Raw genomic sequence first — 21,833 nt, forward strand, 5'->3', positions numbered from 1 at the left:
TTCAAAGTCTTTGACATACGTATTTTAACCACCTAAGGTAAGGAATGCTTGCATGCTAGCACGTCCTAGCAATCTACAAAGTATTATTTGCTTAAAGTTTATGTGGTTATTTAAATGGATGAAATGTGCCTTCTTAAGCTAGTTTTTCTGCGGGTTAAAAGCTCCAAAGTTTCTGAAATTTCTATATAGGTCGTAACTCAAGTGAGGACATAAATATACCCCGTAAGCAAACAACTTTTAGACTCTGCATCCTTAAATTAGTAGAAGACCTCAAGCTTTACTCTAAGCTCTAGGTGTATTACTCTTGCTATATATAATCTTGGGTAGCTAGCTTAGCTTACATAGAGGTAATCGATATCTAGAGCTGAGGTGATACCTCAAAAGACTTCGTACAAATGGGGGATATGACAAGTGCTAGCCTGATCAACATCCATAGAAGGTTAGCTGGCGAACCATCCCGTAGGCCATGTAGTCACTAAAGGTTGGGGACGCGACTCCCCAATGCGTGCCAATTCCACTAGCTACCTACATAATCAACGTCCGTAGGATAGATCTTTTATGTAGGGTAACCCCTAACTACCTACAGGATCAACCCCCAACAACTACAGGACGAATCCACCATATAAGAAAATTTAACAAACCACCGAGTCATACATCCCTAACAAGCCTCACGCCTATCTCAACAGTATCGTACTAGAGTGAGAAAGAAGTAGAAGCTTCTCAGACATTGTGTTAGCTGTTATTCGCCAAGAAGGCTACCTTTGACATTTCTGGATATCATGGAAGTCTACTAGGCTTTTAGAGGCATTTAGACAATTTAAATTCCATCTCGTTTCCAAGACGTTCGGGGTTAACTCCTCAAGTTAAATCTGGGTGCACATGGGTCTAAACCTCTAATCGCTCACAATCCTAGGGTGCAAGGTCTATTGGAAACGTACTAACCTAGATCAACATGTAAGCTGCACTAACTATAGCGCCCTAATTTTAACTAAGTTCTCTCATGCATATTTTGCTTGGGTCCTATCGATCACCAAATCTCGTAATCCATGATTTAAACTTCACCTTAGTCATATTTGGGAGTCTTTTAGGTTCCTATCCTAACTCATTGAGTCTTTCTCCTCTGACTATCGCTCACGATCCTGACCTAAGTCATTGTCTAGCCAACCTAACTCTCAAACGCACGAAAAGTCTTACATACGCTTCCATGCGTGCATATCACGCACGTGAGGAAATCCTATTTGGCAAATCCCTACTAGATAACACTGTTAAAAGGCAGTTCTTTCATTTTCTCTTTTCTTTCTTCCTCTTCTTTGATAGAAAACCAACCAAAGGAGTGAGGAGAAGGGGAAAATGAACATTCTTGTACTAGAGATTGAAACAACCATGAATGCATTATATATTGTAACATGTATACTCAAACTATACATGTGCCACTTTTTAACATATCAATCACAAAGGTCATATAAAGGCAGCAAAGAAAAGGTATCATACGAATATATGCAAGAGACCTAATCATCTATCTCCTACTGCAAAAGCTAATTAGTTCACACTTCCATCCCCTAAACGTCAGAAACTGTGACTGCTATGTTACATTCTACATGTAGCTGCTGTGATCTGTCACATTTGTTCTTAACTGAAACCGTCAGCAGCTCATTTGGAATCCGGTTCGAAATTATTGGACAACTATACTAGGTGACCCGACCAACTTTATCCCTGTTTCATCTCAAGCCTCGTTTTCCTGCTCGATGCTTCCATTTGCTCTGTAATCGATAAAAAACAGTGATATAAGCTTTTTGAAGATTCATTTGGTTATTGCAAGGCTGGTTAGTTATGACTTACCAGAGGCTCGTCATCAGAAAGTTCGTCTTCCTCGCCTTTCTTCTCCCCTCCAGGGCTACTTTGTTCGACTACAGTCCCTTGATTCTTTCCAGAATCGGAGTCGTTGTCGTCATCAATGTTCTCTCTTGAACTTGATTCGTCGACTTCCCTGTCTTCTTTGTGAGCCTTACTTCCTCTTGCGTTGTCAGCATGTTTCTCAAGACTCTCAGGATCCTCATCAAGTTCATCAGCATCCGGCTTCTCTTCTGCATCATCAACATCAGGCATCTCTTCATCAGATTCCGCAATATGATGATCTCCTTCACCTCCTTTTGAGTCGGACTTGATTTCCCTATCGGAGTCCTCTCGGTCCGTGAACTCCTTGGCGAGAGTCTGTGCACGCTCTCCTTCAGAATCACCTGGAACAATGAACTCTCAGAACCAGAAAATCAATCCTTCTTATACAAAGCATGAACAACTTTCTTTCAGGTAAAAACTTCACGCCAGAATTTCAAGCTCATGGAAATGAAAACATGTTTTACCTGAGTCCATTTCGTCATATACATTAGAGCTTTTGAAAATTCCAGGATTTGAAATGTCTGAACTCCCTTTTTTCACGCCAGAATCTGAAATTTTTGACTTTGATGTACCATTTTGACCATGCTTTAAATTTTTCTTTGGTGTCCTTTTTCCTTTTGTTCTGGAACACGGTACAACTTCATTGAAGTGCTATGAAACAAATAGAAAAGATGCAATATTGCTAGCGTGAGTTACTTACATTTTGAATGGTTTCTTGATTGAACGTGAACCACCAGAATCTTTACTCTTCCAGCCAAGAGTACTGCAAAGGAATTTTTTTAAAAAAAACATGGACAAAATGACATTATATAGTGCAAAAGTGGGGGGAGGGTGAATGCCAGAATCACTTTGTGATGACAACAGATTAGCATCTCAAACAAAACACATGGTCATTTACAGCAAGACTTCGTTCTCTTCGTTTGACGCGTTTGATGCAAAACTGGAAAAGTGGGAAATGATGAGGGAATCTAATTTTGGAGATTCCTCGGTTAAAAAGTAGCTGGTTTCGCTACGATTCCGTGACTTTACGACCTTGTGGATTAGCCAACGGAGGAGCTCTTTTCAGCTTCAGAGTTTGAATTCCAGAAGACCCTTATTTGACTAGGAAGTTCTGAGCAGGCTATGCTAGTTGATAAGGCGAACTCGTGTGAACCTCAGTGAAGTCTAGGACTCTGGACTTCAGAAAAATTTTGATTTGATGCAATTTTCAACCATCAGAATTCGAAACCTGCTTTCGATGTTACCAATCCTCATGAAAATCTAATATCCCAGACAGTCAAATTTTCTCGTATATCTCCAAAGAATCAATACTCGAGATAAGGATTCGAAAGCAAAATTCTTAATCATCCCTAGTCATTGTCAGTGTGTGCTCCTAGAAGTGCTGGAGATATTTGGACCCTTTACCTTCCATCTAGTCCTGTAATCCCTTTAATCCCATAAAAATCTCGGTCCCGACTCTCAAAGAAAACAGAGGACCAATAAGAAGCTGAAGAACGTTCTCTTAACTAAATTTGGAAAAGAAAAAAAACCCACTGCACATTGAAAAGAGAGTTCTCCATACGAACAATTTTCAGAAAGAGAGTCCTCCATAAGCATAAAACAATCACTTAAATTCAACCAAGAATTCAAAGAATGAGAAGGGGATGAACCCCAAGTATAACCACCAGCCTCAAGAATGGGAAAATGGTCAGAAAATGTACGAACCTGCCTTGAAGCTCTTGAATTGTTAAAATGATCATCCTACTCATTATTAACCAAAATTCTGTCGCCCAACCGAGACCAAGTAACCTTACCATTAGATAAAGGGATCGCCATCAATCTAATCTCTTCTATGATACTATTAAAGCGCCTTATGCCTTAAGTGCATTCACCAACTTGAAGAGGACCAGAGTTTTACTAATTGAATTGAACCAGAAGCAACACGAAATTGTTTAATATAAATTTTTGGAATGGGCAGAAGTCAAAGAACGCTCTAGCCAAACCAGATAAGAAGATGAGAGAGGTATTACCTTATTGAAAGCTAAGTCTTCCACTAAAAAACCCATTCTTTTCATACCAAATAGTAAAAAGATTTCAGAATCTTGCAACTTCTCACCTCCATGACTAACTCAAAAATATTGCCAACGCAAAGAAAAGAAAACGAACACCAAAAATCAGTCAAGAAGAGACAAAATACCATAAAGGGATGCCAGCACAAAAAAGTTAATGAAGACAGAAACAAAAAGCTCCGAGACCGGAGAGATGATGGCAGAAGGCTAGAAATGAGTTTTATTTAGGGGGGGTGATTGGAGACCGCCATCGGCATTAGCATCGGAGCCAAGGGAAGGGGAGGAGGTGGGGCTTGGATTCCTTTTGCAATCCTCCTCGTTAATACAATGTTTTTGTGGGGGGTAAAGGATATTGCAGTTTTTGCAATAATAACTGACGCGAAATCCATTGTTGGAAGCCCAATTAAACACAGCATTTTACATATGCATCTGAATGTGGTCTGATAAAAATAAAATGAAATAGACTTCTAAGAGATAGAACTTACACTTCGAGGGAAGGAAGACTCCTGGACAGTTTTAGTTTCTGTAAATTACAAAATGGAAAACTCGTAAGAATCTGTCAAACAATTTGAGGCAATATGAAGGAGATGGGCTACAGTTCACATACCTTTGAAGTCTTGTGATCACTGTCAATGACCTCCCATCGCTCCTTCTCGAGTTTGAGAACTTCAACATCTCCATCATCATATAGTATCTTGTATATTAAAATCGTTGAAAAAATATAAGGAACTTTGCCAGGAGTTAAACAACAAATAATTGGCTTTGTCAAGCGCCAAGAATCAAAAGAAATCAGGGAAAGGAAACGTAAGATGGCGCAGCCTACCACGTGTTTCCTATTTATTGGATCATAAGATTTCACTGTGCCTTTATAGAATCTGAAAATTTTTAAAATGATACACATATGAGAGATGGTGATAATAATATAATTCGTATCAATCATCAAAGGAATACAAAAACATCAAAATTAAAGACTTGAAAACTAATTTGTTTTTTCATTTCCTCCTAATAATAATTCGTTAACTTAAGTGATAATTGGTCAATCCCAACATCGTGCTAGAGAGATCTCAAAAAAGTATATACATAATATTCAACAAAGAAATAATGGTGAGCGAGTGTGTGTGTCCGTGAACGCAAAACTTTACCCAACACTACCACAGCACATTTCATTTAATTGTTTGGGCAAGTTACTCGTCACATTAAAGGCAGACGTTTCAAACAAAAGTGAGCCCACCGGAGATTTTTCAAGAGGCACCGAAGAGTCAGATACTTGCATTCAAGAATGAAGTGGAACCAAACTAGGCGTGACGGAAATTTTTTCGAACATTGCTTCTTAAAGAAAACAAGAGCGAAGAAACTATCTACATGAGACAAATAAGGTAGATACTCACTGTTTATCCATGGGCCACCAAACTTTAATTCTGCATCCACTTAAGTCTTCAATATCATTTTCACCATACTTGAACTGACACTACATTTAAGAACTGTATCAGTTAGGGCACCATATAATTTTAGCAAGACAATAAATTTGGAAAGGATTTAATAACGTAACACAATCATAAGAATGGATATTAATACTAGATTATGTTGAAGGTTCACTTTTGTATCAACAGATGAACTTTGGATTAGTTCTGCATACTACATACTTGAGCACATCAAGTAGACATCATGGTTAGATTAACGCGCATATCACTATCAGCATACCTTTGCTAATCCGGCAATACTTCTTCGTTTCCTCTTCTTCACAGCCCCACCACTTGAGGATTTGGATTTCAAGTTACTCGTGTTGTTCTTATCAACCTTCTTCAGCACACTAGAATGCTGCAAGTTAAATAGAAGGAATGGTGCGCGTAAGCAACTCCCAATACTCGCAAGGTCTACATATAAAAAGGGGGAAGGGATGAAGAAGACATAGTTAAGATGCCACCTTAATATCAAGGTCACTTGAATCTTCAAGGTCATTTTCCTCATCATAATGACTCATGCCTGAGCCTTTAGCTTTAGTTTTGGAAGAACCTGTAGGCTTTTTCAAACATTTGACCAATAAATCCGACTCGCCGCTTCCACCAATCTCCTTCTCCTTGGATACATCATCATCTGAATCATGGTTATTCCCCATGTCGATTTCACTCGACTCTAGTGGAGAAACTTCTCCTTGAAGTAAGGTATTTCCTGAACCAGGTGCACGTCCCTTCGAAGTACTTTTGGATCTAGAACGACTTTGATTAGATGATGACCTCTTGTGTTTGGGAATTGGAGCAGAAGTTGCATCACTAGGTTTCCTTTTTTTGCTCTTTGCAGGTGAATCCACATTCATTCCCTTGCCAAGAAAATCTTCATGACCGTTGCTCGATTTAAGTTCGCTGGTAGTAAAATTTATTTCCCTTACCATTGTCAAGATATCAACATCGTTTTCAGCATTTTTCTTTTCAATCGGTTTCTTCTTGACCTTTTTGTCCTTTTTATCTTTCTTTTCCCTTGATCCATGTGACTTTATACCTTTTAGCATTTTTCCTAGAGGCACATCATTTCCATCTTTTTCATCTTTATTCTGAACCTCATCTGCAGCAGCTTCTTTAGAAATCTGATTTGATAAAAATAATGTTAGGATTTAGGAAGTTCAAATATAAAATATGATGCAGTCATACATACAACCACTCATGGTAATAGAACATACAACCTCATTTGATTCTAACTTGAGTGACTCAAAGTGAGCCAGAACATTTTCCTCAACCAACCACGTTTGTGCTTCACCTTCAGTTTGACCAGCCTGTCAAAGACATACAATCATATCAGTAGAAGACAAGCACCAAACCATGATGCATGAACCAAATATAATGCTTCCACTTCTATTTAGAAGAGAGGAGGTTACACTTTAGGATTCAACTTGGATTCCTAGCGTAACGGCCCAAGCCCACCGCTAGCGGATACTGTCCTCTTTGGGTTTTCTCTTCCGAGCTTCCCCTCAAGTTTTTTAAAACGTGTCTGCTAGAGAGAGGTTTCCACACCCTTAAAAGGAATGTTTCGTTCCCCTCGCTGGCACTCGTTCCTCTACCAGCATTATAACCATGACTGATTCTAAAATTTACTGATTCCCAGCTCTCAATATCATTACAATACTAAAGGAAAATGTTGGAAGAAACATCTTATAACGTTTTTATCCACAATCTGCAATTGATAATCTTCACAAGTCAACAATTAAGTTCATTTTCATTTAATTCAAACTATCAATTATATAAATTTTCCGAAACAAATACTTGCATTTGTTATATGAATAAATAAATAAACATTTTGCATCTACTAGCATGTGTAAATTTATTAAATAATTAAAAAAATAAAAGAACCCGCTTGACATGTATAGGAGGCGCCTATATAAAAGAACGGCTCAGAGCAGCAAAACAAAGCAGAAGTCAAATATGAGAGACATATGCAAACTTGTTGAGTAAAGTACCTATTAAACCAAATTAGTTTTAACTTACCACAGAATCATCTCCTTCTTTCTTCTCCTTCAATTTGTACAATATGGGAGGCAGAGAAATTGGTACAGTCAGGTCTTGTAAATCATCCTCTTTCAGGGCCAATCTCTTAACAATTGACAATCCAAGATCACAAAGTGCATATGAAATCTGAGAATCCAATGATTAAAATTATCAAATGTAGTTGTTGCAGTCCTCTTGGGTTAAGAATCTTAAAAGAAAATAAAATAGAATGGGAGAATAGAAGCCAACAAGATATTACTGTCTTCTAACCTTCGACTTCGCTGCATCAACTACGTCTTCACTATTTTTAATACAATGAAAGATGGAAAATATGGTAGATATGTTTTCCTTCTCCTTGGCGATATTAGCCTCTGACTTGACATCTTCATCTTTATGCACTAGTAGAGAAAGAATCAGGTGCAATCGCCTGAAGTCCAAAAAAAGATGATTATCGAAAATGTTAATGAGTATAGAATCTTCCCAAATAAGGCTCTTTTCTCAAGAGTTATTAAAACCAAATATCGTTTTGGTCTCGAGATGGTGCAACCTTTCCCTTTTTGAAATATATATTTCTCGTTAAGCTATTGGCTTTTCTAATATAACTATATCTCCAGAATAAATATAAGCGATATTGTGAGATATTCTTGCCTATATACTAATTCATATGCTTTGACATCCTTGCATTCATCAACATCTGGACACGAATGATGAGCAAGGGCATGAACCAAGTATGGTATTATGTATTCAGGATAAGCTGTCATTGGACTGGCTTCGGATTGCATTGACAGTTGCCGTGCTTTAGCTTGGTGATGCATTTGAATAATATCAGCCAGATTTTGTTTCTCCTGTTAATTCAAATTGTACATGAAATTATCAAAAGAAATAATTGAAATGCCAATCAGTTCCTATCAAGTCTAGTGTAATTACCTCATCGAACTCAGACGGATTGGAACCATTTATGTTAAATAGGAATGCACATGCATATTTTGCATCCAACATTCTGTCCTTGATGTATTGATGAACTTTGCTCAAGAATACTTTCCCAGCTTGAGGAAACGTGATCTACAAGACACCAAAACATGCAAAAGCCCCAATTAATCTTGCATTCACAAATAAACTACTTCTTCAAAATGATAATGCCAAGAATAAGTTTCCATACTGCCTTATATGAGAGGTTAAGAAGATAAAATATGAGCACAAACTTTTATGTGAACTTGCCTCTGGTATTTTTAAGGTTAAGTGAAAAGTAGTAATTGGTATCTTATCATCCCATTGCTTCGATAGTCGAAGAATTGCCTTTGCAGCTGCAAGTCTTAAATGGGCTTTGTCAACTGAACTGTAAAACGGAAAGACTTTAGCAACTTTCACGCCTCGTACAACAAATGCTTGTTACACAAAACACTCGTAAACTGCAATATAATAAAAAGTATTCCGATATTGATATGGTTACCTTGATTTTATATCTTGGGATATTTCTCCATGTGCAAGCATGTTACCAAGGATCTCTAGAAGATTATTGATTCCAAGACGGAGGTGAGCATCCTTAACAGGTAAGTAGCTCTTGACCAATGTCTTCATGGCGAATATCTGTTTCTCGGAACCAAATATCAAAAGTTTATGTTATCTTGTGAATCTTCAATGGAAATCATTAGTTATTTTCTGTTGAAACAAATGTGTGTGTGAGAGAGGAGGGGAGAAAGAAACAACCAAACGTGCCCAACCTTTAACAAGCACGGCTCACTTCTGTTCTCCCAAGATGTTTTTGCATCATCTTCCACATCCTGAAATAGAAGCATTAGCAATCATGAATCTAACTATCATCAAGTCATACACAAGGAATAACACAGAGAACCCGTGATGGAAACTCACAGAATCACATTTAAGAATCTGGTTTTTAATAAACTCTTCAATTTCGTTCTCTCTGGTTTCAAAAACAGGCATTGCTGTCTGAGCTATACATCCCAGAGACTGAAGTACAGCAGGCAAATGAGTCTTCTCCTCAAGCATATCCACAAGCCTCTAAAAAAAATTTAAGAAGTTTTGAATCATGTAAGGACCAAAATGACGTCACGAGATCATTCGTTTCGAAAATGATTACAAGTTTGTTCATGAAAACGTTGAAACAAACCTTGTACAGAACAGAAAGTGATTTTAGCCCGTCGTCTTTTGTTATAGCAGCCAACGCATGTACAGCATACTTGGCCTGTCTTCTAGTGCCTTCTAAGCACAGCCGCTCTAATATAAGGTCTATGGAGCTGGAAATAAATGACAGGAAGATCGGTAATACAAATATTCAATAACCAAGTTCTAAATTAATATGGTAAATTCTTCAGCTATACCTTGATGAGACGGCCAATTGTTCACGGATTGTACCACCAGCTTTTGCTAAAACATGCAGAATTCCTTCTTTTATTATCTCGTTGTCATCTTTAAGAAAATTGATTAGCACCTCCTCAGACCCACTGAATAACATAGGACTGAAGCGTGCAAGAATCTGTGAAAAAAATATCCGGGAGAACGTTAATCTTTTTTTTTAAGGCAGGTAGATAAGCTTAAGCACATAAACTTCGACATATTGGAAGTACAAAAATGTTGCAACTTGTTCAAGCAGATAGCTAAGCATTATCAATTGACATCACATTATGTTTTAGCTATACAGCCATTCTTATATACATTTATTACTAATAAACAAAGTCACCCAAAAGCAAATATAACACAGATCATTGTGCTGATGCCTTAAACACAAATCACAACGTGCAAAATCGTCAGAAAGGTAGGCTATAGTACAAGAGAGTAGACAATAGCATCACTGAGATTACTTCATATAAAGATGAAAGATTAAGAGATGACGGGTTTTTACCACTAACATAGTCATAGATGATTTAATGTCCTGCATGCTGCCAGAAGATTTTTGAATCTCCACTTCCTGAAGGATTTCTTTTACATGTTCCTTGTTGAATAGTAAATAGGAACACTTCAAAGATAATGAGTTCAGAAAATCATACAAGCGGTGTTTCTCGCCCAGTATTTTAAGCAACTCATCCTGAAAGCATCAAAAACAAAAACGTCTCATTACAAATCTTTCTTCGAAATCTAAAGCAAATGTAGATTCCTCATAATATCTACAGAGGTAGATGAAATTTTTAGTATCAAAATAAACAACTAAACCCCAACCACAAATGCAATCTTCTCGGATGGATTTGTAAATCAGTATTAACATTGGCAATAAAAAGGATGGAAATTAGTTGAGAGTTGTGTTTATGCCTTATACAAGGACTCTTCTAATCATGATTGTTTTGAGTTGTACCACTTGGAAAGGTTTTCCGCAGGCTTTTTCCATGCATTTTGTTCAACTTTTTTTCTCATTTAAAATCAATATGTATTTCAAAACTTCATAGAGGCTACAGAAACAAGCACTTTGAAGTTATTTAGGGAAAAAAGGATTATAGTGTAGTTATTGTGGTATCTTCTGGTACGACTGCCGACTATCTACTCAGACATAGAGGGCAATTTCTGCACTCTTTAGCAATTGAGGCTCAATAGACATAAAACTTAATTCACTCCTGAATCTCCTTTGAGAAAACCAGAATGTTTTGGCTTTAAACTTGGTAAAGGGAGCAGTTGATCTTCAAGAACTAAATAATAAATAAAAGATGGGGACTTAATATATGTTCAATTCATGGATAAAAAAGCTCCCATGCTTGACAAGGGAGAGATGTTTGAGATGTTTAAATGTCTATACAGTAATTTGTTTCTCACCCGCAAGTTGCAAGCTTGATGGAAGCTGGTGTTTGGATCAATAAGATTGCTCAAAATCCTCCAGACATTGGCATCTTTCAATTGATCAAGAATCTGAAAATTTTCCTCAGATTTTGCAGAATCAGCAAATGACCGAGACATAATTCGAAAGCTGAACAGTATTTTCTTCTGGGTCTCAGGAACATCACCACCCTGCAGCTCACCAATCAAAATCGTTAACTCTTCCCATCATTACTAAATAAACATCATAGATGGAATATTCACAAACCTGGTTCATTTGCCTAAGAGACAGGTACCTCTGCATCTCTTGTTGCAACCTGTAAAATTAACGAGAACCCACAATGGAAATCAGTGAACCAACTGTTATTTACTTGTAGGATTGTGAGGTGCTTACAAACTCACTTAAGGTTCTTGGTCACAAAAATGCATACCTTTGTTTTTGCTCCAGAATCTTCTCCAGAGCCTTGAGTTCAATTTTGTCAAACGTTGAGAAGACTCGGAGCAAATGTTTAACTCTATCCTTTACTGGAAACTCAGATGGGAAAAGTGACCCACAAAGAATAGATTCAATTATTTCAGATCTGCAAATCATAGTCTAAAAATCAATAACCTGAGATCAAGCTTATCTATTCACTCACACAACACCAATCAAAAAAGAATGGAGATCCAATACATGGGAGGATGGTAGGAAATCAATGCTTACGGCACCAATAGCCAAAGCTAAAAGTTACAAAAGAAAACTATCTATCATAAAGTAGCAAGCAGTTCCTTCAAACAACTATTGAACACACCTTACTGCAAGAGTTGAAGCATGAAACAGAGAAAAAATAAATAATCAACCTCGTTAACCATCATAATTTGATAAATATTGGTATTAAGAGAAAATGATTCAATAGTTATTATAACATGTCTATAAGATTAGTTAAGGACCTAATTCAAGCCACACTGTCTAACCTGTCTATCTATTACTTGTCCTTTAAGAAGGCCTACCAAGGTGGTTTTATCGGCTAAAAAAGGCCGAAAAACTTCTTTTGGGAAGGCCCCAAAATGGAGGGTGTTCGATAAAATGTTAATTGGAGAAACACCCAGAAGCTGGTCTCGTGGGGGGTTTAGGTAATGGCAACATAAATCAGAGGAGCAAAGCTCTTCTTGCCAAAAGGTTTTCGAAGTTTATCCATGAAATATTCACCCTTTGGTGCAAGTTGGGGCATGCCAAGTACTATTCTTCGTCCGGTGAACATATTTAACTGTTCCCTTCTTATAAAGCTCAACCAAAGCTCCTTGGCATTACATCTCTAAGCTGAGCAGCAGCATTCATGAGAGGATTAAAAAGAAGATTGGCAATGGTATGAACACTTTATTCTGGACTGACCATTGGAATAAGTTGGCCCCTAGGATCTCCTTCCCCATACTTTACAAGCTTTACAACGGAATAATTACAACCATCTCTTAGGTTTGGAATACACCCTCTTCCGTGTCGATAAAGGAAGAGTCTGACAGATGGTTTTGACCCTAGAACTATCCATGAACTTCTCGGATAAATCTCAATAATGTGCTCTGACTAACAGCCATGATTTCGAGAAGGATCCTTTGTTTAACAGTATTTTGGGTGTGGCAGATATCCCAAAAAGATCATTTTTTTGGTTCGTTTGAGAGCTTACCCATGGGGGTATCAACACAGGGGACATCTCCAAACAAGCATGCCTCTCATTCGTTTATATCCAAGCTGGTGCGTCTAGCAAAAGGAATACTGAATCCCAAATCCATCTTTCTATATCCTGCTCCTTTTCTTATAGCTTCTGAACTTTCATGTTGGAAGTTCTTGGTCGGCAATGGTTCTTTAGCCAATCTTCCCAACTTTTTAGCATACACCTTCCTGGGCTGTCCTTCCAGGGATGAGAAGAAGTTCTTGGGCTAACTCGGCCTTCGATTGGAATCTCTGTCCTTTCGACAACTTATAGATTTGGTCTTTTTAGAGCTTCATACCCTTCCAGAATTAGTCTTACTAATCTCATTGCCCAAGGGACAAGTTTTTTGTAGTCCACCCCACCCTTCCTTTTTGTATATTTCATTCAAAAAATGAAATCATAGTTCCTTAAAAAAGACAAAAGGAGCGAGAACAATACGGATTCTTTGGGATTTTATCAAAAAAAAATTATTAAAAACCCTTAGGACCTGTTTGTTTCATGTGTTTTTCCATGGTTTTCAGACAGATATTTAACATCAGTAATTGTTTCACTAGTCTTCACTTTTTAAAACCCAAGATATTCTTATCTACAAAAATTTGGAACTCATTTAACTACCTCCATATAATTGAGATTTTTATACACAAGAGATTAACAACAACACTATAATCTAATTAATTAATTAATTTTATTATAATTATTATTATGAATCATTACTTAGACTTAATAAAATTGTAAATAATACATTTAAAATTTATTTTCTAAAAAAATAATACATTAAAAATCATTATTTTATCTATATCATATAAAATATTATTAACATTTTAATTAATTTATATTTATTTAATTGTTTTCTTTCTACTTAGTAAAAAAAATTAAATTCAATTGCTTTAATTTATTATTTATTTTTTACTTAATTATCTAATATAAATATTTTAATTAGTTAAATCTAAAATTTTAATTTGTTTTTTTCACAAGCAAGCCTATATAATAATTTAATAATTATTTTATTATGTGAGAGAGTGATAACAACAAATTTTCATTGATAATTAAATAAAAATAAATAAACGTTAATTTTAAATTGTTTTAATATAAGTTCAATACTAATCATAATTTTTCTAGTCTTTTTTTTATTATTATTTTGATTAGTTCATAAACATATTATTTAAATTCCAAGAACAAAACTTCCAAAATAAATACAAACATTAATTATTCTCCATATTCAAACACAGACATTCAACTCCCAGACTTTAATTATTCGACATATCCAAACACAGACATTTTTTATCTGACATTTTAATCTAAAAAATTTAATATTCATACTCATGAAACAATATCGACAGCCTAAACATGCCATTATAATTATCGGAATTGAGAGTAAAACACGTTAAACGCACAAATGGATATTGACCTACCAAGTTTCTCTAGTGATATTAAAATATTTTCTTATCACAGATTGAAACTTTTGTTTCTCAATTTAAGACAAATAAACTTAGACTGACCTGAAATCCTTGTCATAAAAGCATCTCAAAATCCTCCCAGGAATCCACGTGAAATCGTCGGGATTGGTTGATTCAGCAGAAGATTTCACAGAATAGACCTTGTAGATCTCAGCTAGCCTCTCCATCGTATATTTTTTAACAAGTAGCTGGATAAGAGAACAGGAAAGAATATTGGATTTCGTCATGAACGATGATATTCACTACATAAGTTTAAACAGTAGTAATAGATCAGAGAAGATGGATGTGTACAGATTTATCTCGAAGGCGTTCAGCTACGAGCTTTATAGTATCAAGCGGAATTGCATTCAAGGAAAGACATGCCACATCACAAATTACAGACACAACTTGTTTCCGCACATTTTCATCGAAGTCCAACAGCCGGTCAGAAAGGGCAGCTACAGAAGGCCAAACCAAAATTGATATCAGCCGAGGTTACCAACGGTTAAATCACTAATCAACCCATCAAAAAAGAAACAAATAAATAAAGGAACAGAAAGTAAGAAAACATAGAACACTTACAAATGATTTCAGATGCTTCATCTCTAAGAGGATTGGATAGTAGACAGCTCTTCACATGCACTAGGACAGACATACGAACCTCAACAACCCTATCTGTCAGTCTTTTTAGAAACTCTGAGAAAACCGGCTGAAAAACTTCAGATATAGAAGAGCCAGGTAGAGAAAACAGGTCTCCCACCAATCCAACGGCCTTTACACGAGTATCCAGCTGATCAGTCTGCAGATATTTTTCAGGACCGATAAGAAATAGAAACTGAAAGTAATCAATAATCTACACTACATCTTTAATGTTATCAGTTTCCTACAAGAAAAAGTATATATATTTATGTGCGTACGTACGAAACATATGGAATTAACAATACCTTCCGCTATCTCTTTTCGTTTTATTCCTTTCTTTCTTTTACACAAGAAACACGACTGTTATAAACAATGCCATATCTGTTCAAGAGCTGAACACAAAACTTATTTGCAAAAACAGATTTTCGTATGTATGGTAGAATTTTGCGATGTACGGGAGTCTAAGGTATCTCCGAACATAAAATAAACCCATGCTAAAGAACCCAGCTCATCTTCGTAAGGACAGTATTGCATTTCCATATTTCCAAACTCTAACTCTATTACATCCGCACTTATGGTAAAACCCTGCTTCCAACGACGTGTATTGAACCAAGCACCTAAATGCAGGACACTCAAAACTCCCTGTAGGAACAGGGAGATCAAACACCATTGAAAGGTACGAAATCTTGGGAGGGCCAGAAAGGCAGAACAAAGTGAGAGGAGGAGAGAGAACAAGAGTGAACTTCAGATGATTGAGGAACTAGAACGTCTATAAAAAAACAAAACAAAACACAATCATACTTAACAAAGCTAATACAATAATTAATATACAATTCCGCATACGAGATCACTGATAAATTTGCTACAAAACTAATGGTTATCATGTTCGAATAGCCACTAACAGATTAGGCAAGTGAATCACAGAACTAAAATCACCAGTAGATTGTAATTACAAGTTTGCAGTGAGATTCAAAGCATGCCATCCCATTCACTCCAAATTCATTAGAACACTGAAACAAACAGACAAATGAACTAACAAGAGTCGCCAACAGACTTTACCAGTAACTCTCCTATGAGGTATGCAGCAATCCCAGATAGAATCTGCGGGGCGCAGCAATATATGTCATAAATAACTTCATGGTAATCAATCAGATTGTATGGTGGTTTGTTTTCTCCTGACATTGAAGTTACAATAAACTGTTTTACAGCAGCTTCAAGTTTTTCAGCAGAATTCTGTATCACATTCATAGCAAGCTTCCTTGCAGCCGAAGAAACATTCTGATCATGAAGCATCATTTCAGTAACAGTGTATCGACATATTCAAAAAGAAAATTTGCGTGCCCTGGTAAAAAGGAAACTTACACTTTTATTGCGACCTAAAGTCGATAATAGAGTAAATAAGAGCTCCTCTCTGATGTCCTCACTTTCCTCTAAGAGAACAACCATTATAGTTTGCATCGATGAGATAACACTTTCAGGATGATCCTCCCTGTGTTGGTCAATTATAATTAGGTCCATAGAAGATATCTTGAAATGATAATAATAGAAAGTTTAACACATAAGCTAAATCTCTAACAAAGACTAATTGCAAATAAAATTGACATTGCAAAGAAGAATTATCTTTGAATTTTTAAACTCGGAGAAAGGACAAGCTAACAAAGGCAGCTTTCAAAAAGCTCCAAACTCGTCTATACAATCCTCACGTAATACAAGGACTATCATCCTTTCCCTCAGGCTATTTATCTGCTCTCTCCTATTACTAACTCATTAACTACACTCGAACTGTCTCTCAATACTAACCTACACCCCCGTGCTCTTTTTCAATTACCCTCCTCAAGAGATTTTCTCACACATCTCTTCCAGATAATAGTTGAAATGTTCTGAAGTTGTAAATAGGGTGGGGGAGATCCTTCCACTGTATTTAATACCTCAACAAATGTTAGCATTATCTGTGGTCTCCATGGTAGAAATAAGTCGTCAATCCCAAAGCAGAAGGGAGATGGTTAGTCCTCTAGGTTTTTCTTAACGGGGACAAGATTTGGCTCAAGGCCACCTGACCACAGTTGCCTCTATCTTAAAAGGATCGTTGAACTAACGAGAAACTTTGATAACGTGTTTTAATCACAGAATCTGTATAGTTCAAGCTTGAGCTCAATTCAATTCCATAAATTTAAAAATTTTCTTAATATACAGTGAGACTCATTGTGAAGAACCAATATAATAATGTACAGTACTCAGCTATAATCAAGAACAAAAACCGTACCAAACTGCAGACGTAATTTGAAAAGGTATCCAAACCCAACAACGGTAACGACATAACTTACATAGAGCACATATGTCATACAAACCTGGCAACGGCAAGAAACGTGCTGAACATTTCATTGACCAGATCATCACAATCAAGGTCCAACATTACAACACACGACCTATATTTAGCAAGTGTCTCCAAGATGACAACTCTCCTACCAAATGAAGGGCCATTAGTATCATTTAATCCACTAAAAGTGCCCACTATCAGGTGAAAGATGTCCTGCAAGCAGATGTACTTAGTTAGACCACAGCATAGTCTAACTCATAAATCAGATAAGTACACAATCCAATTCCATCCGCCAAGATTACCTTTAAAACATCATCACTATATGGAGCTTCAGGTGCTGTTATTCGTGTTATTTCACAAATACATGTAGCAACTAGAAGTTTGACATCTCTATCTTGGTGTTGAAGCAATTCCGGCTTGATAACTGCATTGATAAAAGGTTGCATCGACTCCAAAATTGAAGCTGACGGTGATTGATCCAATTCAGAAAGGTACCCTGCAGCTTGCTGCAAATCCAAAGACAGCAAACCATGACACACTTGAATGCATAACTATAAATTGCTGTTCTCAGCAACGAACAGTAAAGGGTAGAGATAAAACTATATTCTTTTAGCGCCTTATTAGTAGATGAACAATTCAAAATCTAGAGCGAAAGTGGGTTACTACAGGATTTGAGCTAGTTTCAATTAAGAGTATATAATAGCTAAGCAATTCATAAGAATTTCGAAGCCAAACGAGTAGCCGGAAACATGCATGCATCAAATCCCAATGAAAGCCGGAAAAAAATTCACTCAAAAAACCTAGATCCTGCTGAATCAAAACTTCCAGAGCTCAATGCAGAACTATAAGGTCGAGAAAATTATTCTCTCCTTATCGGGCATAAACAAATCTTCAAGAACAATCAATCGAGGGCAGTAATAGGGCATAATTCAACCCAACGCCCTCGATTGAAGACACGACAGTGAAGAATTTTGACTTCAGAACAGACTTCACAGAACCCCCCCCCCCCCCCATTACAATTCCGAAAAGCACAGAAATCGAAACCCCGAAGTCGAAAATGGCCAAGGAAACAGAAAAAACAAACGGCTGAGTCAAAGCTTCAATTCCTCGAAAAACAAGCAAAACCCAAAACTCAAAAGACGAATTCCATGTAGTTCTGGTTTGGCAGCTCGTTCCACATCCAAACAGAGGAAAGAGGAGCGCGAATTTGGCTTAAAAGGTAAGAAAATCTGCAGTAAGAGGCGAGGTGGAAGAGAAGCAGAATAGAGCAATGGGTACCTTCAAGAGCTTAATGAGAGCATCTTTAGTGGGAGGAGGAGTCTGGAGCTTGGATCCCACGTCCTTGAGCTGGTGCTGAAGCTTTTGGGCCATGGCGGGGGAGGAAGAAAGGGTGGAATCTTGTTTATGAATCTGAAGGGAGCAGAGGGTCTGTCATGGAAGGTGAAAACAGTGAATAAGGTTGAAGAAGAAAGGGAGAGGATTGATTAATTTGAAGAAGAATTAGGGAACTCTGGAAGTTCTGAAACTCTGAAACTCTCGCCCGCTCGCTCGCTCGCTCGCTCTCAGTGGCTATCGAACAAAGGCAAAGACAGGATGCGAAATAGGCTTTAACTTTGACAAACTCATATATCCTCCACTTCAAATACCCTCTCTTTCCAGTTTAACTTGGATAAGGAATTTCTTTCACTTACTCGTCCTTCTACTTCCTTTAATTGTAATTTCGCCCCCAAATTTTCCCAATTTTTTTTTTTTTTCTTTTCTTTTCATTAAAATATATTAGAAATTAGATGAAAATTAGAAGAGCAACTCAAAATTATTTGGTAGTAATTAATATTTTTAAAATTTTAAGGGCAAAAAAAAAAATTAAAACTTTTAAAAGTATTAGGTGATAAAGGATAAGTTTAATCTAATTTTCTATCCCTCTTTAAAAGTGAGCTGACAGATTTGTAATACCTGAACCCGACCAAAAATTTAAAACCTAATTTTTCTTTTAAATTCGAACTTTCGTGATTTTATCGAATAATAACAAAAGGTATGATGTTTGGGTTCTTGATTACGATTTTCCTTTAAATTCGAGAGTTTTTCTTGGAATTAAGTGAATTTTTAGTATGCTGATATTGGAGGGATTTTGCACAAGTTTTATGAAGGAAGTTGAAGTTGATTCGGATAGAAAAAGTTGAATTCCAATGAATGTCAAGAAGATGAAATTTTTTTGCAAGTTTTTTACGATCTTTTGGACTCGATTATTTCTTTTTGTGATTGATTTAAAAAAAAATTGTAGTTCAATGGATTACTCTATAAGATAAATATGTCCTGTGGTAGAGCATTGATCATGCGGGTAGTCAATGGGTTACCTTGCACAGTGGATCTATCCTGTGGTAGGGCATTGATCATGTGGGTAGTCAATGGTTACCTTTGCACATAGGATCCGTCCTATGGGAGGGCGTTGATCATGCAGGTAGCCACTGGAAGTGGCACGTACTGGGGGTAGCACCCCCAACCTTGAGTGACTTCATGGCTTGTGGGATGGGTTCGTCAGCTAACCTCTCATGGATGACAAGCAGGTTAACACTCGCCATGTTGTCCCCACTCGGTACGAAGTCTATGGAGGTAGTGCCTCATCTTCGGATACTGGTAACCCCCGCATAAGCTAAACTCTACCCAAGGCTGTGTGCAGCAAGAGCAATACATCTAGAACCTAGAGTAAAGCCCATGGTCAGCTACTAGGTTATGGATACGATGAGAGTTTACAAATAAGTTGCTTAATGAGTATTTTTATACTCACCATTTTTCGATTTCTTTTTTAGGTGTTCACAGGTTGTCGGTGGAGGTAGAGGAGCATTCAAGAGTAGTTGATATGAATCAAAAGACATCAATCATACAATATACTTCAATGAAGATGTAAATACATAATTTTGATGTCATGGATTATTATTTAATGTATTTTAAGGTTTATTTACATCGTAGTTAATTATAGCCATAAAGTATTATAACCCTAAAGTATAAATAGTGGCTAATTATAGTCAATAAATATAGTTACAACTCTAGGAATGTCTCAAGAAGGTTAATGATTTTTATTACGAGGCTGTGTAAAGCTATGCATATTATCTTTGCAAGGAGACTTGGAAAATGTAGTAAAATGAACATTTGTGCTTTCTTTAGCCAAGGACTAAGTTTTTTTGCAATTCTATGCAGTTTAGGTTGCATGTAAAATCATTCAAGCTTTGACATGACCAATCTTGCTTGTGTAGTGTTTCGAATCTCAAACAAGTGTTTTTCTTTTAAGATATTTGATCTAATCTGAATCTTACTCTCTTTGTTCTTATTTTGGTATATATTGTTGGATGAAAGTCCCACCTAGGCTGATTTAGGGAATGATTGGTCTATTAGTATGAGGCCTTTTGGGCAAGCCCAAAACAAAGCCATGAGAGCTTATGCTCAAAGTGGACAATATCATACCATTGTAAAGATCCGTAATTCCTAACATGGTATCAGAGTCATGCTCTAAACTTAGTCATGCCAATAAAATCCTCAAATGTCGAACAAAGTATTGTGAGCCTCGAAGACATAGTCAAAAAGTGACTAAAGTATCGAACAAAGGGTGTACTTTGTTCGAAGACTCCAAAAGAAAAAAAAAAAAGGAGTCTAGCCTCGATTAAAAGTGACTAAAGTATCGAACAAAGGGTGTACTTTTTTCGAAGACTCCAAAAGAAAAAAAAAAAGGAGTCTAGCCTCGATTAAGGGGAGATGTATTTTGTTCAAGGGAAGGTGTTAGATGAAAGTCCCACATCGGCTAATTTAGGAAATGATTGGTCAGCCACGAGAGCTTATGCTCAAAGTGGACAATATCATACCATTGTAGAGATCCGTGATTCCTAACATATATAACAAGATCATAAACTTTATATTTTGTGTCCAATAAATTTATGAATTTAAAAAAATGTAATTCAATAACTTATTAAATAAAGTTTAAAAATCTATATGAACGATCAAATAATATAAATATAAAAGTTTATAATTAAACTTGAAACTATATACTAAAATAGGTTGGTTGTATTAATTAAAACCTAGGGCTAATAATTGCATCAATTTAAACTTTTATCGTTAAAAATTAATCAATTACAACCACATAATAATGATAATTAATTTTAAAATTTTAATACATAATTCTAGCCCGGGGTAAGACCCATTTGGGCAGTTTGGTTGAGAAGAAAAGAATGATGGGAATGGAAAAGATTTAAAATTACCGTGCTTGGGAAAAGTTTTTTTTTTATCCCAACAAAAGTAAATGTTTAAAAAATACATTAAAAATAATTATGATGGTAAATGTGTTTAGTTTTTTTTTTTTTTTTTTTTTTTTTTTTTTTTTCTTTTAAATATATTTACAGTTAAAACTTTTAATTATTTAAAATTGATTGATATAAATTTCTATAGAGAATGAGTTATATAAAATAAATCTTGACGCTTCCTATATAATTTAAAAATAGCGGTAAAAGTATAGGTACTATCAAGCCAGACTTAGACCAAATAATGTAGCTTGTCGAGGCAATCTAGGTGCTACTATCATGTGTGGA

General features: G+C 36.3%; 1 protein-coding gene across 2 annotated transcripts; it reads right to left on the reverse strand.

Moving 5' to 3' along the window:
- Nucleotides 1-1,372: 1,372 nt before the first annotated feature.
- LOC111801458 (sister chromatid cohesion protein PDS5 homolog A) lies at nt 1,373-18,859 on the reverse strand. 2 transcript variants are annotated; one of them, XM_087126853.1, is made up of 33 exons: nt 18,538-18,859; nt 17,562-17,765; nt 17,291-17,472; nt 16,305-16,431; nt 16,002-16,220; nt 14,886-15,102; nt 14,616-14,761; nt 14,367-14,512; nt 11,611-11,760; nt 11,448-11,496; nt 11,180-11,371; nt 10,281-10,463; nt 9,760-9,914; nt 9,549-9,675; nt 9,290-9,439; nt 9,142-9,201; nt 8,871-9,007; nt 8,639-8,756; nt 8,348-8,482; nt 8,069-8,265; nt 7,691-7,847; nt 7,421-7,567; nt 6,622-6,711; nt 5,869-6,525; nt 5,646-5,762; nt 5,333-5,406; nt 4,768-4,819; nt 4,552-4,638; nt 4,430-4,467; nt 2,597-2,659; nt 2,361-2,518; nt 1,840-2,237; nt 1,373-1,760 (listed from the first exon to the last, which is right to left on the reverse strand). In XM_087126853.1, exons 1-33 carry the CDS (start codon nt 18,628-18,630, stop codon nt 1,719-1,721), a joined length of 5,067 nt encoding a protein of 1,688 aa, XP_086982979.1. In that variant the 5' UTR covers nt 18,631-18,859; the 3' UTR covers nt 1,373-1,718. The 2 variants fall into 2 exon arrangements, with proteins under 2 accessions (XP_086982979.1, XP_086982978.1); XM_087126852.1 differs by having other exon boundaries at nt 5,333-5,412.
- Nucleotides 18,860-21,833: the final 2,974 nt, after the last annotated feature.

This window comes from Cucurbita pepo, chromosome 9 (genome assembly GCF_057944985.1).
Source record: "Cucurbita pepo subsp. pepo isolate OVF chromosome 9, ASM5794498v1, whole genome shotgun sequence".
Lineage (NCBI taxonomy): Eukaryota > Viridiplantae > Streptophyta > Magnoliopsida > Cucurbitales > Cucurbitaceae > Cucurbita > Cucurbita pepo.